At 39.0% G+C, this 17,238-nt stretch overlaps 1 protein-coding gene across 2 annotated transcripts; it reads right to left on the bottom strand.

Moving 5' to 3' along the window:
• Positions 1-89: 89 nt before the first annotated feature.
• Positions 90-17,220, bottom strand: ODR4 (odr-4 GPCR localization factor homolog). 2 transcript variants are annotated; one of them, XM_075422729.1, is made up of 14 exons: positions 17,121-17,220; positions 16,084-16,218; positions 15,525-15,656; positions 15,044-15,139; positions 13,805-13,911; positions 13,053-13,089; positions 12,791-12,931; positions 12,072-12,167; positions 11,489-11,554; positions 10,042-10,170; positions 9,309-9,399; positions 7,571-7,756; positions 2,477-2,569; positions 90-1,258 (listed from the first exon to the last, which is right to left on the bottom strand). In XM_075422729.1, exons 2-14 carry the CDS (start codon positions 16,180-16,182, stop codon positions 1,191-1,193), a joined length of 1,341 nt encoding a protein of 446 aa, XP_075278844.1. In that variant the 5' UTR covers positions 16,183-16,218; positions 17,121-17,220; the 3' UTR covers positions 90-1,190. The 2 variants fall into 2 exon arrangements, with proteins under 2 accessions (XP_075278844.1, XP_075278843.1); XM_075422728.1 differs by lacking the exon at positions 17,121-17,220 and adding an exon at positions 16,962-17,107.
• Positions 17,221-17,238: the final 18 nt, after the last annotated feature.

The raw sequence follows: 17,238 nt of genomic DNA, 5'->3' as shown, positions 1-17,238 counted from the left end.
TCAAGAAATAGTTACAATACTAAGAGCAGATCTTTTTCCAAACATGTAAAAACAGACTACACAGATGAGGCAGTAGCATTTACACCACCTTTCTCATAGTTGCCTTTTATTGAAAGTATCCCAGTACATACTTGATTATGCTTGAGAACCAAAGTGTTTATGTGTTTTCTTAGTGTTCCAGTGCCTTTATACAAAAAAGAAATTTGCAGTAGTATTAAAACGCCCCCAAATCCAGAATTCTTTTATATTGTAGTTCTGATCCAAGTAAATATCACATTTCACATATGAACTATCTTTATTAACTTTACTAGAATTCTTCCCTCCTCCTCTCCTCAGGGCAAGTAAACAATAATGTTATCACCTAATATACCCAGAAGAATATCTCATAATGCAAAGCAATCCGTTTATAGTCCAAAAATCCTGATTAGCAAACAATTTGGAAAACTTTGCATGTATCTAAAAGGTAACCCACAAGGGCTGCCTAGATGTAGCTGCTGCTGAAATAGTTAATATTCCACGAGAATTCTGTTTGAATCGGAGCTGGACAGAGAAATCCTCATCAACAGTCACTGAGTAAAAGGCGGCATCTCAAAAGTTCTATGCATTTTATTGATTTCTGAGTTCTCTGGGTCTTGAACTACTGTATTTACAGGCTGCAATGGACTAGTCTTTCAATGACTACAAGCTATTTGTGTATCTATTATGCTAGTTAACCAATATTACCTAAAACAATGCATATGGTAAAGTGTTGGCTTTGTTAAACTCAATTTTTCCCCAATTAAGATGAGATTTCTCTTAGCAAAGGAACCATTAAAGCAAGGATTGTCAAATCAGGTAACAACGCCAGTCTTACCAGCAGCCTGGAAAACACCAGCAGCAGCACTTTGCATTAAAATAGCAAGCAGGTAGAAAATGAAGGTTCTCTATTTGTTTCAGGGATTTTTCTGGAAAATATTACTACCATTCATTTATACAGAGCAACAGAGTTAATTTCTTGCAAACCTGATTCACCTTCTACTTGATACAGTAAGTGCATGCTGGAACAAGGTAACTGAACCTATAATTACTATTTGTATTGCACATCTAACTGGTGATATTTAGGCAACAATTCTTAACTACTAATATATTAAACCCAGATGTTTCCATCTTGTAACTGGCCAATACTTCCATGCAGCTCCAGTTTCTTGAGTTTAATCACTGAAGTAATTGAAAGAGAAGATCGATGCAAAAACTGCGACAGCAGCTGCTATTACCACACCTAAAATAACAAAGGAAACGCACTCAGTGAGTGGCAAAGGCAGCACAGTCAGCAGCAGCTAGGGTGGGGAGGGCAGGGTCAAGGTGAATGACAAGCCAGAGGAGAAACAATAAGAGCCACCCCAAAAAACTGTCTACCACTGCTAAGCTAAATCTACAGCTACGATGTCAGATAACTAAATTATAAAAGCTCCACATGACATTCCTAATGGAAGGATCCTTCCAGAAATCCAGCTGACTGCATACGTCTATAGTACCTTGGCCATATCCTGGCCCATAAAATTACGCACTGACTCTGTGCTACTGCTTAACACTAGGAACCAGACGAGAACAATAACAAAGATTTTAAGCTTTAAGAAACAAAATCTATTAAGTTTTTTTTTTCTGTGTGGCACTACATTTACTGTGCAAGTCTCTTTGTAGCACAAGAGTCATTCTCCTATTAGCATGCTTTTTACTGATGCAATTTAGAAGATAACACACAAAAAGCCAAAAACACCTGAATGAGGACTCAAGGAAAGACATTTTTACATCCAGAGCAAACGCATCTTTACTGCTATTACTCTTTAATCGTCCAGTTACCACGCTCTACTTCTAAGAATTAACAGAAAACAAAAGTTACTGGTTTTTCCTGACTAAAGTGTAACTGTATTGTAATATGAAAAGACAGTCAAAACTCACAGCAAAAAGGACTGTACTAAGTGCAGACAGATATATGAGAGCTGGACAAGAGTATCATGGAGAAGTTGTATTGGAAAGAAGAGTTGTGACTGGTGTTCCCTGAATTATTGAGGCTGACAATGAGCACCCAAGCCCACATGTATTTGTCAGCTTCAGAAGAAGATTACTGAGTCACTAGCTGATTTATGGAAGCCTACTTGACAAAGCCATTCAACTGTGTTTGTGTTTTGTCTTTTTTTTAAACTACAGAACTGTGGAAGTAGTAGCTCTCCAAAAAAGAAATCAAGCTGCGTGAGCCTTTTGTACTGACTTGTAGGCTGAACGAATGCAAACACTGGTGCTGTTCCAACAGCAGGCTGTGGTTCTTTCTTCCCCAGAAACACCCTGCACCTACAATACTGAAACGGGGACTCGTTTTAGAAGAGCATTGTATTAACCTCACCACCAGTTTATTAATAATGCTGTGGAACCTAACAGTACTGAAAGGGCCCATTACAGTTTCTGGATTGCCACAGCAAAAATCAGGGAAGTAACGTACCCATATTTTGTTGAAGTTTCAACAGCAATGTTGCTTTTGTCAGTTGTTTCTGTTGCGTGTCATCCATGTTGTCAGTAACTGGACAAATATCAACTGCATGGAAACCAAGTGAAGAAGTAAGTATCAGGTAAAAAGCTAACAGTTGAATTAATGCAAAAGGCCAAGAACTTTATAAAGTACATTTATGGTAGAAAAAAAAGAGTTCATTGCAGTAGAAATGGTACAGTAGCAACAGCACAGTACTAAACTAAGCTATATAGGCGAAAGAGTAAAAATCAAGAGAAGCAGCACATTCGGGAAGGAGTTCCTCTACCAAAACTAATTTTCCACATCCTGCTTCCAGAGTAACATATCCAACCCCCTTTACATAACCTGGGGAGAATTTGAGTACTCTGAGAGGAAACCACCAAAATGAACCATCGACCACCTTCCAAGATCAAAGCTTCTCATTCAAAGCCATCTGTCCAGAGTTCAGGCTACATGCAAAACCCACTGCCACTAAAAGAGTGGGCCCAGCACCATTTCCCTATCCAACAGCCATAAGTGCTTTTTTTCAAAGCACAGAAATTCCTTTTTGAAGATCCCCTAAAAAACACACTTTCAGGCAGGTTCCCCTTTGGAACAATTACTAAAACCTTTAGACTGCTCAGCCAGGATGTGAGAGAGCTTGATTATTTCCAGACTGATGGGATTCAAACCCGTATCTACTTCATTTCCAAAGATTTCCCTAATCACTTGGCTATATCTAGCTTGGTAGAGAGGGGGAGGAAAGAAAGAAGGGGATTAATCCTGAGCCCTCTAGCTGAACTTGTTCGTTTGTCCCATGCTACACAGTTTGGTGACAAGGCTACTTAGACGGTGGCGGGCCAAAGGTCTTCAGTTTGCATTCCTGTTCCCAAGACAGTTTGCTAAGGCATCACTTGTCAAAAGTTCTGATTGCAATGCTGCAGTAGCTACGGTTGCAGACATCTTGTGGAGAAATAAACAGTAAGAGGAAGCATTCATACTATGGCAACGAGATCTGGATGTCTTTGGAAAGGACAGAATGGGCATGGTGAGATAAGAAAAAAGCCTAAAAGACTGTTCTTAAGAAAAGCCCACAGCAGCACCAGATATCAAGTTTTAGCAGATTATGGAATACTGATCTAAATAAAAACAGATCTCCCATCTCCCGAGTGTGGTTGTCAATCACCTATAAATTACAAATTATATAGTTGAGTAATAAGGCATATCCCTTGTATGATTCATATGAAAATGATTCATGGAAAAGTACTTTCTCTATCATATCATTAGCTAAGGGGGAAATGTATAATCTAGATGTGTGATCAGAAAGGTTTCTGTCATCTTAGATGAGTCATGTACATGATTGTCTTTAAAATCTTCTTAAGTCAAACTTGCACAAGATCTGTTGTTACACAAAAGCCCTCAAACTAGACATTTAGGACCCCTCTTCAGCCATTTTTATCCCTGAACTCACTGACTTTGTATAGGATGTACTGCAGCAGAGCAATTACTAACTGTCCGATACGAAACTTACCAGGATAGCAAGATACACAGACACACACGTATGCATACATCAAGCATAAACATTGCTTTGAGATCTCTCCAAGCTGCACACACATGTAACATAAAAATAAGAACACAGCATTTCAATGCAAGGGGTGCTTTCTTGAAGAGAAATCAAACTTCTCTGAAGCCCACCGGTCCACAATGAGTTTCATCATTATTTTTTCTGTGCAAAGGAAAACACACCCTTATCTGCCTAAAATATAGCCAGCAATCTTCAACTAGAGTAAATAATTGTTGCAGGATAGCTTTTTAAGTACCTTAACTAGCACCGTAAGAGCAGCACATTCTCTCCAAACTACACTAGAGCTTTCAACTCCTTAAAATAACCTATCGCTTTTAGAGAAGGTGACCACATTTCTTGGGTCACCTCTGAAGTCTAGATCCAGCAGGTTTCTTTTGGCTTTAGTTTTGATTGGCAAGTAGGATAGTTTGTGCCCTCTAATTACGTTTCTTCTCACCTTTGTAAGAACTGTTGTACTTTGCTGAAGGTAACTTTTGAAGCTGCACATCCAGACACCAATGCTCAGGGGAAAAAAAAAAAAATACAGAGGAAAAAAGGAAAACGAAAGAAACACCCTTTGAGCTATTTAGTTACCAAAGGCTTTTATGCCATTAAGTTATGGAAGACTTGCATCTGAGGCAGCTGTAGTATAAATCACACAAAGTTTTCAAAAGCAGATGTTTTCTAGTACCAATTATATGAATCCTTAATTCTTCAATTTGCTAAGAAAGGTGGGGAAGTGATTACCACTACTGAAGTCTTATTTATGTTTATCTACTCAGGGTATTTACACACCACCCCCACCCCAAGGAGGAGCAGGGATTTAGTAAAGCCAATCATAAATGCAGAGCTTTCAACTGCTTGTATTAAAGCACTAAATACCTTGAAACTACAGTGTTAGAGCTATTTATATCTTTCAATTATAAACAGGTCGGTTTTTACTTTCTATTTTCCATGTAACAATTTTAAAGCATGACCCAGTAGTGACCTCACTGGAGAGTTGTACAAGGAATCAAGAGACTAAAACTGCAGTAGACAACAGCATAGGCTCTACTAAGTAAGCACATAAAACTGACCTGCTCAAAATACCTTTTTTTGTATGTTTTGACTAAAAGCTGCTTCAAAATAAATCTTTTGGCTATGCTGATTAGATCCTCTTTTCTCAAGTACATATTCTAAAAAGCAACATAAAATTATTTGAAAAGCCTGCTCATGTTCTTGAATTTTTACACAATTCTTTTTATCAGCAAGCTTTGCCTAGAACCTCACCACAGATAGCACTTCCAATTAATTCAAGGTTGGTGCCTAAGACCAGAGGAATTTTAACACAAACAGAAAGGATGATGTCAAAATTCACTACAAACCTATTTTCATACCATTACTGAATATTGACTACACTTAATAAAGACAGCCCTAAGCTTTGAGAAACAACAAATGCTACCCAAACTGGAATGATGCATCGAAAGAGCCTTTACACATGGGAAATGCCAAATGCTCACCGTATCACAAAAACATGTTTATAGCAATGTTTAGATACTTCATACCACAGTACCACTAAAAATCAAATTGCAAAATTAATGATTTTCTTTAAAACGCAGAACAGTGTTCTTACCCAGTTAAAGGTCTAATTTCTAAAAGGGCCTTGATGGCATTAATAAAAAGGTTTAAGTAACACGATTTATTAAATCACAAGTTAATAATGCCGTAACAATAATTATCAGCATTGAACAGCATTGTGCCAATAGCATTATTATGATCATGTCTATTAACAGAGCCTGCTCTATGGATAAACTTCATGGTGTTCACTGGGACAAGGCCAGTCTCCCATTTTTTTCTGAAATCCTCTTTGTATGTTTTTTTCTTTCATCTGTTCTTACTTACATATTTTGTAAGAAAAGAAAAATCCCACACACCTAACTATAACCAGCAAGCTACAAGAACACACAAACTCATTTTGTGCGCTACCTGGACATCATCTGACATGTATTAATGGCATCAAATCTTTGTGATGCACTGCTGTTAGTCTAATCGTGCTTTCTTCCAACCTCCACAACATACATCTTTACACAAGCAATAAAACTAAACTGAATCATCTTCCCTCTCCCACGCCTGTCTCCACTGCTACAATATTAATTTGCTTCCCTAAGTTATTACTGAGCTTTAAGGAGTTAGAATAATTAGCATTAAGATTTTTTAAGTTACTCTTTTAGTGCAAGAGAGATTTCTATTGGCTTTCCTGTTTTTCTTGGGATCCTTGAGCTGTGTACATCTCTACTTCGAGATAAGAAGTCAGATTCACTGCTAACAGGTTTAGTTAAAGTCTGGGAAAACAGATTAATTTAGAAAGATGTAAGAATGTCTGGTTAGCTCTAAAATTAAGCAACTAAAAAACCCCTCTAAGTAAACAAGTAGGTCAAGTAGAATCAGTAATCACGGTTCACCCTACACAGCAAGGTCATGGCTAAATGCGAACACCAAAAAATGTCCAAAGTTCTTATCTGAGAATTAGTGTTATTTTTTAAAAAATTTAAATTATAAAACTGTAGCCTGCAGCTCGTACTCTTACTGATGGGGGAAAAAAATTGAAGAAATCTCTTCCATAAGATCACAGAAGTATTATTAGATGCATTTCAACTACACTGACTCCTATTGAAATCAAAGTCATATGGGGAAAAAAAAAAACCACACACAACAGGAAACTACATAAACCAGAAATATTCAGAAAAAGTCAATAACTAGATTATAGCAAAATATTTGTATTAAAAGGAATATAACAGTCTCATAACCAGATCACAAACTTATAAGACATTCAGGAGAAAATGAAAAGCATTCTCAATTTTCTTTCCATTTCAGGTGAATCGGAGAACTTCAGTTTGGGGCACTGCATTTGATACATGAATTAAAATACTCAGAAAGGTACTTTGTATTTTTGAAAGAGTCAGGTTGCAGCAAGAGAACTTCCTGAAAGACACATTAAGCTATATATGCATTTTTTAATACTTCGTGAAAAAAACAGTAGATCTGACTAAAGCTCTCAACTTCTTATTTTAACTTATTCTAAGTAGTATAAAAACTACTCAGCTCTTAAATCAAAGCTGAACTACTGAAAAACGTAACTACAATATATAGCTTTACAGGTTTTTCCTACAGCTTATATGCCAGTATAGAATCAGCTCTAATGCATGTGCAGAGTAATGCATGCAAACCTTGTTCAACCATATGTTTACGTATGTACTGTAGTTTGTGAGCAACCATGGTTGCACAGATAATGCAGTGAAAAAGCAAAGCATTTGAGAGAAGAAAGATAGGTCTGTTAGAAGTGAAACACAAAAACTGCAAGAACCCTTACCACTTGTCACCAACATATTTAAACTGTAATTAGACTGATATAAACCCTTAGAACTTGATACGAAGTAAACCAACTTTAAGCTTATCCGTATCTGGATAAAACTGGCCTATGCCATTAGTCAACATTTTCATAATCAGTGAGGCAGTCTATCTTGGTTTTCAGATGCCGTATTTACCTGTGTTAATTTCCTCTGCTATATGGATATCTTCAGCTTGCACAGATTGATCCAACATTTCAACAAATCGTTCCTGAATTTCTCCAGCGGCCTCATCACCAAACTTATAATCACTGAGCATCACACTGGATCCAGCAACAGGTACAAACAGTCTTTGAGGTAAGACATGATATTCCCTCTCAAAATCTGAAAGAAAAGGGGGGAAAAAACACCATCTAAATAAAAACCTTGCCGGTTATGATAAGATGCCTCATTAATCTCTGACCATAAGATAAAGCTATGGCAAAAAAACTGTTCAAGGGTTCCATGTAAAATCCTGTTTTCAGGCATGGCTTGTTTAGTTGTTACTATTTTATTAAAGTTTTGGCTGTGGCTATAGTGATCTATGTTCCTACATTAGTCTCTCCAGAAATACCCAAGAGACCTCCAAAACAGATCATAAAATGTTAAACAGAGCTTTTTTCGTGTTTACAATGGCTAGCAAAAGAACTCTGGTAAAGACTGCAGACAAGAGCGCACACAGAACAGCACGTGATTGCAACACCACGCAGGATTGCAGTCACTCGGCTGCTTCATGCCACCCTGAAAGGCAAACTACGGGTGCCACCTGCAGGGGAACCTGGAAACTGCACCCAGTTGAAAACCTCAAAGCTGGCAACACCAAAATGAACCACGTTATCCTAAAGTAAATGGTAATTCTGAACACTTCCTTACACAATCAACCTGTTTCCATTTCCTTTTTTCTTTTTTCTAAGATCACTGCCAAAAGGTAGTATCCTGCAAAAGCCTTCCCTTTCTGCAAGATCTCCAAATTGCTATTTCAACTATTTTTTTTTTAAAGAAGAAACCAAACCCACAACAAGAAGAAAATAACTTGATACCATTGCACTGACTCAAAGAAGTTTAAAGAATCACCCAGCACGAGCTAAGAGATGTGGTCTCAGCATATAGCCCCTTAGTTTTTAATATAAACAAGACAGAATTTTTCATTACATTAATTTGCATTGTGTTCTGGCCTCTGCATGGTGCTCTGTTAAACTCAAGCTAATGCAATCCAGCAGTTATTCATGGTGCTGAGTAAGATCTACTTCTTTAAAAGACACAAAGCCTGTAAAACAGTACTGATGTTCAGGGAGCAGAGATAACACAAATGATGTATTTGTATAGTTAAAAAAGCAGGATACTTCTTCACACCATAATCACCACATACAAGGCCATATTTAATTTAATAAAGATGAACTATTGACCTTCAGAGCTCATGTCCACTAGCATTCGCGACAGAGGTGATATAAGCACATGGAAGGCCATGTCCAGCCGGTTCTTTTAATCCTACCAAGTTTTAGCATACTTCAATATTAGTAGGGATACGACACAGTGATTTAAAAAAAAAAAAAAGATGAAAACTTTGAATGTGCAAGTTAGTCAGAACTTCAGTGACAGGAGTTTCAACTACGGAATTTTTAAAAATTACTGATCAATGAGAAAGAAGCCGAAATTGCATTTCACGGTCATGAGAACTGAACACAAACTGTGTGTGAAAACTGTGATGCCAAAGAACATATCTTAACTCAACAAAAATTACCAGGATTTAAGAAAGAGTCAAGGCTGCCAAACAGAAATTACGCTATTTGCTTTTTATTCTGCTCTAACCAAACTGGAACTTCAGTACACCAGCAGAATTCTCTACAAGCACCAAAATTCACTGCAAACATAAGCTGTGTTTTCTCCGAATTCCTACTTTTTTTGTGAGGTCCTTCATTTATAATGAGATCTTCAAATAGTATTTCACAACGATCACTCAATGTGTTTATTATGTCTCTTTTCAAAGCCTGCAAGGACAAAGCGAGAATATCAGTAATACAGAAGCTGCTTGCAAAGCTTTTGATAAGTCAGCAACAAGAAAACAAGTCCCTCATAGGTTTAACCCATGTTGAAAGAAGAGTTTTTCCAGAAAATAAAAACTCTAAAGGGAATTAAAAAAAGTCCAATCACGAGAAGCTAACATCAAAAGAATTAAAATTTTAAAAAGGAAGAAACAAAACAAAAATGAAGAGCTGGGGAAAGTTTTAGTATTGTTAGAATAAGAACTGACAACTTCTAAACATTACTATTCAAAACAAACAAAAATAATCACAAGGCATCGACTCAATGAAGGGAAAAAAAGCACTGAACAAACAAATCTGTATTTTCCCTCTACACATACAAAAATATATTCTGTAACCTTTTCTTCATGTTAAGAAAATTTGCCACAGCCTAAACACTTCGACAATTTGTGCAAATATTCAGCAGCAAACAACCTTAGCTACTGCAGACATACCTGCTGAAAGCGGAAAAGAAACTGAAACCATCACACACACCCCGATGGTTTTGATCTCAGTTTAGACCACGCCATTTTGGCAAAAACAACCAGTATGACAAATATCTTATATTTCAGAAAAATGTTTCTGATGAACTAACAACCTTTTCACTACCTGAATAGCCTCTTTAACTTTTGGCTTGTTGTTATGTACGTAGGCTCTGCATTTCACAGCACCTTTGAGATTTATGGAACCACTGCAGACCTGGACTGTAGCTGTTGATCTACGACTTGAAACCTGGGACTGAAAAATAAACACGTTTCAGGTTTATCTTGTTACCAAGGCACTTGCAGCATGAGTAACAAAAACCAGAACTAGGAAATTAATAGCATACCTTAAGATGTTTACATATAACCTGTTCTCCCTCAATTTATAGCTCTAAATTTTTTGTTTTCTTAGGACTGAAAAATCTCTCTCCTTTTCCATCATGTAAAATATATTTACTTTTCCAGACATTCCATTTCTTGCTATTTAAATATTAGTGTCTATAAGAATTCTAAAGCTTCTCAGGCAAGCAGCTTGTGGCTAATATTAGTATTACAATCTAAAAATCTTTTTTTTTTTTTTTGAATGATGAAGTAAGCACAATCTACGTTATCCTGAGAGTCATCCCACCAATCAGTACTAAACTATATACATGGTCACATTTAAAACTGTATCAAACTGTTGCCTAGAAATAGTCACCCTAATTACCAAAACAATGAGTGTGTTGTATGAAGCACATTAGGACACCACCTGGAAACACGGGGATAAATAACTTCCACACAAACTGCATCACCTACTTCCGCCAAAATAAAAAGCTTTCCTTTCTCTGAGGCAATTAACCACTGGAACAATGTCACAACAAAAGAAATTGAGATACTCAAGTCTTTAAAATGGCATTTTATAAGTTTCTGAAAGTTTTGCTAAACATAACTTTAGAGGAATCAGGAACCACCTGACAAAACTGGATGGCCAGCGCTGTGCACAAAGCCTACAGCACAACGCCTAGACACATCTGGACTTCAGGGCGTGGACTGGGGCACCTAACTCAGGCTTCAAGTCAGCATGACCCCGGGCAGAGAGGAAACCCCCGACAGACCCAGCAGCTCCAGATTACGGTTCAGATCACAGGATCTGCACCTTAATCCAAAATTAGTGGTTGAACTTCTGACAAAAGCAAGTATCCATAACCAGCCACAGCAAGTTGAAGCGTGGGGCCGATTCTGAACTTCAGAACGATGCAAAGCCATCTTGAAATCACCATATGCAGGTACGCACAAGTATCTTTCTATCAAATTAACTAGTTTGTGGGACTTTTTTTTCTATAACCAGTTTTTCAAATTTTTCTTGCAGCTGTACTGTGCATTTCTTAGACAACATGGTTATCACAGCAGGACAATTTCCAAAGACACAAAATATGCCGATCTGTTCAGTTTCACAGTCAATATCCACAAGGGAACACAAAAAATCTTAGGACAAAGTAAGCTGCACCTCTAGACAAAAACTCAGAATGCTCTTTTATTTTTTATTCTATTTTATACGATAACAGGTTATACTTTACAAACTACTAAATACTTACCAGCTGTGTCAGAACTTTGACATCAGAAGACTTAGTGCTGGACTGAGTATTTCCTCTTAACTTTTTCTGAGGGAAAAAAAATCTTGGTGTCATGAAACAGGAAAAACAATCCCCCTGAATTACAGTCTCCTCACTGTGGTATAAAATGTGCCCTCATTTACAATTTTTAAGAGAAAAACAGCACAAAGGAAATAGCCATGAGAAAATTATTACAAAACTAAGAGGAGGGATGATTGCATCAGCCAAACAAAGCGTTTCCACTCTTTGTTAAACGTTTAGAGATACCTAAGTCTTAGAACTTGTCGCCTACATTCACATCCTACTCCTGTTCTTTAACGAGGAGACAGCACATAGAAAAAATTTCAGTCAGACTTCACATGTAATTATTGCATTTGCATTGTCCAGGGAGGCAACCTGCAGCAATGAAGATGTGGACACAAGCAGTCCTGCATATTAGTTACTCCAAACAGGCCAATAAGGTGAACAAGTGTTGTACACAAGACCTCTCAGTCAATGTTTTATCACACTGGAGGTTCCAACTACACATCTATTAGAGTTCAATTCCTTGTTGCTCGGTACTCACCTTCCCTTCCAGTAGTTCTGTATCATCATCTTTAACTTGACCATTAATCAGAAAAACACTGTCTTCTATCTGTTTTGACCATCGATTTAACCCATTCTTTAAAAAAAAGTGAAAACACAAAAATCTCATCAGAAAGAGGATAGAGAATTTCACTAAAAGAGTTGGGCAGAATCATGCTGAAAATTACAGAAATCTATGTTTCTCAGAGAGTTTTAAAGTCTGAAAAGTCTCTGAAAAATCTGCCTTTTTTTGAAGAGAAATCTTGAAACAAACACATTCAGAATACATCCATTAAGAAACAAGTATTTCAAAATATTTAAGTGCTACCCCAACGATCTGATTTTTGCAGAGAGGGATGCAGCCTGCTGAAAGTCAATTCACATTAAAAGTGCCCCATACCCCCGTTCTAACTGGATGTAACCTTTTACTAGGTGAAGCAGAAGAGATTTTAGTTGGAATACTCGCGACAGTTGCTACGTAATTTTGAGCAACAGGAACTGCCAACACTTAGCACAGCAGAAGAAAAGCTATCCACATTTTTTATAATATGAATTCTTCATAGTAACTTCACATTACACTGAAAAGAGGAATAACTGCCAAACATTCTCCACTGATTAGCCCTACTTCTCTACTCACACGATTCAAATCTTTCTCATTTCACTTTCAACAAAAAAGTAGCATAGAGACCAACTAGAAAACTGCTGCAGCCAGGTAGTTACCTTGGTATTCTTCTCCAAGTCATGGTTCGGTGAAGTAGCAAGAAGTGGAATGTGAATATTAACATTTACTGTGCAGTCCAAAGCTAACCAGGAAGCAGACAGAGCAGTCTGGTATTTCCAATCCGCTGGTTTAGCTGAACTCTGAGAGCAGAAATAAGCAACAAAATATCGATATAAAACACTGTGTAATTCAGAGTTTTTCTTGAAGCATTACATGTCATGCGTTAAAAGCTGTATATGACACAGAGGATGACTAGCTTACCTTTGGATCTTGTACATCATAGGTTCGGCAAACTATTCTTTGCTACTTAAAGAAAAAGATCCAGTGAAAAGCAAAAAACCAAACAACAATTCACAATTAACTTTGTCCTTAACTTCTTTGTTGAGCGAATAGATGCTCTGAAGAAAGTTCTCACCTTTCTTTAGTGTAACAAAGTGGAAAAACATTTGACTGTAAACTCCAACTACCATAGTGATGCTGTCCCGTCTCTTACAAACACATTAAGATCAATAGGTATTCACAGGGAGAACCACCAATGCATCAGTTTGCAACTTGTCCTCGCCCCTCACCTCTCTCAGGAAAAGCCTCGCTTTCTCTCCTTGTATTATCTTGCTGTCAACAGACCCAGTGTTCTTCTGCAGCATTAGTACAGATCGCACATGTGTGCTACTTCCCCACTTCCATATAAGTATCACTGGCAACCGCAAGCTCCAGAAGCTATCCAGCATTTTAGATGTTTTCCTCCAACTGTGCAAATCAAAACTGACTGGGGAAGGCATGATTTAATGTCACCACACACACAAGCCTAACAGTAAGAAAATATGGAAATTTTGCAAGGGTAAGAGGGTCAACAGTCTTATTCACGGCTAATTAGAAAACTCCATGATTTCAACTTACTGATCTATGCCTAGAAACAACTTTCCCCTCCCAATTTATCATTTCTTCAGAAATAACTACAGAAACAAGGTTGTGGGTTGCAATCTCAATCAATAAACCTCACTCATAAAGGATACTTCTTTGTAGCAGAACAAATTTGAAGAGCTGCTCTGTCTGAGACCTCCTCCTCAGAGGGTTTCCAGAGCCTTCTTTTAGTCAAGGACTTTTCCACTGAGAAGATTAGCTGAAGATGAAAAAAATATTATGGATTTTTCCACAAAAATGATGATTATAATTTCTGGAAAATATTCTTGCACCAAAGTTCAAAGTCCGAGTGATATCAGAACTAAGTATGAATGGAAAATACAGCTTACACGTCACCAAAATGTCATGTTAAAGGTACATTCCACAAAGATTCATAGGCAACTAACCACAAAGCAAAAGTTGCTTGTGAAATCTTAATTCAGCTTCGTTATAAACTGAACCAAGCAACACACATTCACATATTCAACCAGCAGGCTTTTCTCCCTACAGAAATACTACAGCGCTATGCCTATCAGTTGCGGATCCTGAAAGACAGTTGTGCAAAACAGCTACCAATGCAAAACACCCCAAATTTTAATTCAGGAATCACTGATCGCCTGGACACAGCTCACCTTTTTTTGTTAGCTACTAGTTTCAGTAATCACTACTAAGGTGCAGTTGCATTGCACTTCCAAAATCGAATCTCGGACTTAGGCTTCAAAACCTACTCATCTTAAAATCGCTTATCATGGTTACGTTAGGAAAACAATAAAATGAACCTCTGTGTGCAGAACAGAAACTGTTGCACTAGATGCCCCAACAATGTAACAAAAACACATTTTAAGTCTACCAGAAAGTAGCATGTTCTATGTAGTTTTTAAATACAGCCCCACACACCTAAGTCAAATACCACTAGTTCCACACAAGTTACTCCTTTTAAGGGAATCAGAATATAGATACGTCACTATTGTGAAACATCTCTAATCTCAACAATTCATTCAGACAAAAGAAGTTAACATGGCACCACTACTAACAATTGTGCCACAATGACTTAGCTTAATATAAACCTTGAAGGTGTTTTCCTTAATGTCCACTTTCAGTAAACGCAGTAAGATTTGCTATTACAGTAACAAACATCACAAGAAACAGAGTTAGCAAATACAAGCTGTGGGACAGTCCCAAAGGACAGCGATTTCTGAGGTTTCAGTCTCAAAACCACACAGCACACCAGAACATTTGTGCTTCTAGAAATAAAGCAACAAATCAACCACATATACTCAAGTCAATGACAGAAAATCATTCTGCTACACGCCTAAAGATATTCCTATTTTTCCACCAGGAAACCTACTTACCCTGCGCAAAGCATTTTGGCTATCTTTCAACAGCTCTGGAGTTGCAATAATAAATACACCAAGAACTAACAGGCCTCCAGGAAGCATTCTAGAAACCTTAAAAATAAACATGAACATGTGTTAATAGGAATCGGAGATCTAGCAACCATGTAACCCAATATATGAAAAGTTTCTAATGAGACAGGTATGCATCAAGAGCAGAAATGAAATAAGCAAGACTGCTTTTCACTTGTGGGTTCCCCTGAAATGTAGAAGCACAGTATCTCACAATTTTTCTTGCTTCAGTCCCGTTAAACCTCTGTTTCATCATAAACTTTGAAAACACTACAGACATTTACTTTTAAAATATCTGTGCCTAGCGTGGTTAGGCAGGTTTAATTTGAGAAAAAGGCTTGAGAGTACACAAGTAATGAGACAGTTTTTGTAAGTCTTATTTCCTTTCTGTTCCTCCCAGCCCCTTCGTTAACTCCTACTGTGTTACCTGACTGGCGTGTGTAGTTATCCATTCTTCATCAATGGATGACAGTTTTGAAGGACCAATGTTGTCTTCCTTTTGTTCTTCCTTTGGAGGCGTTCGAACAGCCCAAATCACGTAGTCTCTTTGCGGGGAACACTTTCAAATACATCAATATAAGCAAATATCCCATGAGGTTGATATCAAGTCTCTAAACATACTTTGTAATATAGTAACTGTAAGATCTGCTTTACTGTGGGTATCGTTAAACTCTGTAGTACTCTCTTACAAAAATAATTCCTTCATGAATTTTGCCTTTAAGCCTTGTTTAGTCATCAGTTTTATCTTTACAATTTTAATTTCATTTCTGTGTGTCACAGCTTTCACAAAATGATTTTGAAAGACGTGAGCAGTTGGTTGACGCTACAACCCCTTCATAGAAGTCCCTTCTGGTCATATCACCACCCTCCTGCATTATACAAGCTCAATGTGATGTTAATAGACTTCTCCCACCATGATTAGGGCCAGAGGGGCTTCCCCTGTTAACACGAATGAATGAACCAGACTTCAGACATTACACACTTACCTGCCCTATTAACAGGCCAGTGATGTAAGGCTTTACTTTTGTGCTGAGGTCTGAAAGATACTGCCCAATAGCTTCCTCAACAAAGTAAGTTCTACCCATTGCTGCAGATTTCAGATCGAGTATTATAGTTTCAACCTACAAAACAAGTGACACATAAAGGCAAACCATGTTTATATACTACACCGGTTACATGAAAATAAGAGTTTCACAAAAAGGTGCTGAATAGGTTAATGCTTTATCTGCCAAAAAAGATTTCTTGAGTGCTTTATGACCTGAAAGTGGGTCTTTTTAATGAAAAATGTAACTGCCTCTACTAGAGGAAAAAAGCATGCGGTCTTTTTCTGAAAGAAAACTATTTTAAACACCTGCCACTCAAACGACATGGCAAGTCATGCAAGCAAATGCCAGGAAAAACAAGTCTCCAAGCAACAACTTCTTGCTCTACCACGTTTCATCAGAGGCCAAAATGTAAAGTGCGTTCACACCCTGCTTCGAGGGACTCGCTAAACTCCACACTGCCCTTCAAACGTGCTGTGCACAGTTTTCTTTCCAACTCCCGCGTCATTACCGGCGCCTGCGGCCACCTTCACAGCTCCCACCAGCAGCCAGACGAGCCCAGGGCACGGGGACTGCCCCCCCCCCCCGCTCCCTCCCTGCCAGGCAGGCCTGCTCGGAACACCACCCCGCGCACCGAGGGGTTTCACAGCGACCGACCGAAGAGCCCGCCGCGAGACCTCGCCCAGGCCTCTGCCGCGGAACGCGCGCCGGGCCGAGGGGGAAGGCCCTCACCTCACGCACCTCGCCCCCGGCCCCCCCGCCCCGCGGCCGCTCCCGCCGCGCTCCCGCAGCGCCGGGCCCCGCGCCCCGCGCCGCCTCACCGAGCTCTGAGGCAGTTTGAGCCTACGTCACCGACAGGCGCCGCTCGCACCCCGGCACGGGGGGATGACGCGCGCCGCCGAGCGCGGGAAAAGGGCGCGCAGGGCAGAGGCCGCCATGCTTGGAGCGGCGGCGCCTCGCCGTGAGTCCCCCGGGCGCACCGGAAGGGCGGGCGGCCCCGCGGCCGGCTTCGCTGCGGAGCCCCCGCGACACCTGGCTCCACTCCGGCAGCTCCTGCGCCCCCGCCAGCGGCTGCGGCCTCTCCCAGCACGGCGGAAG

This window comes from Opisthocomus hoazin, chromosome 6, assembly GCF_030867145.1.
Source record: "Opisthocomus hoazin isolate bOpiHoa1 chromosome 6, bOpiHoa1.hap1, whole genome shotgun sequence".
Classification (NCBI taxonomy): Eukaryota; Metazoa; Chordata; class Aves; order Opisthocomiformes; family Opisthocomidae; genus Opisthocomus; species Opisthocomus hoazin.
The sequence above is the reverse complement of the archived record's forward strand: the minus strand, read 5'-3'. Positions and strand labels throughout refer to the sequence as shown.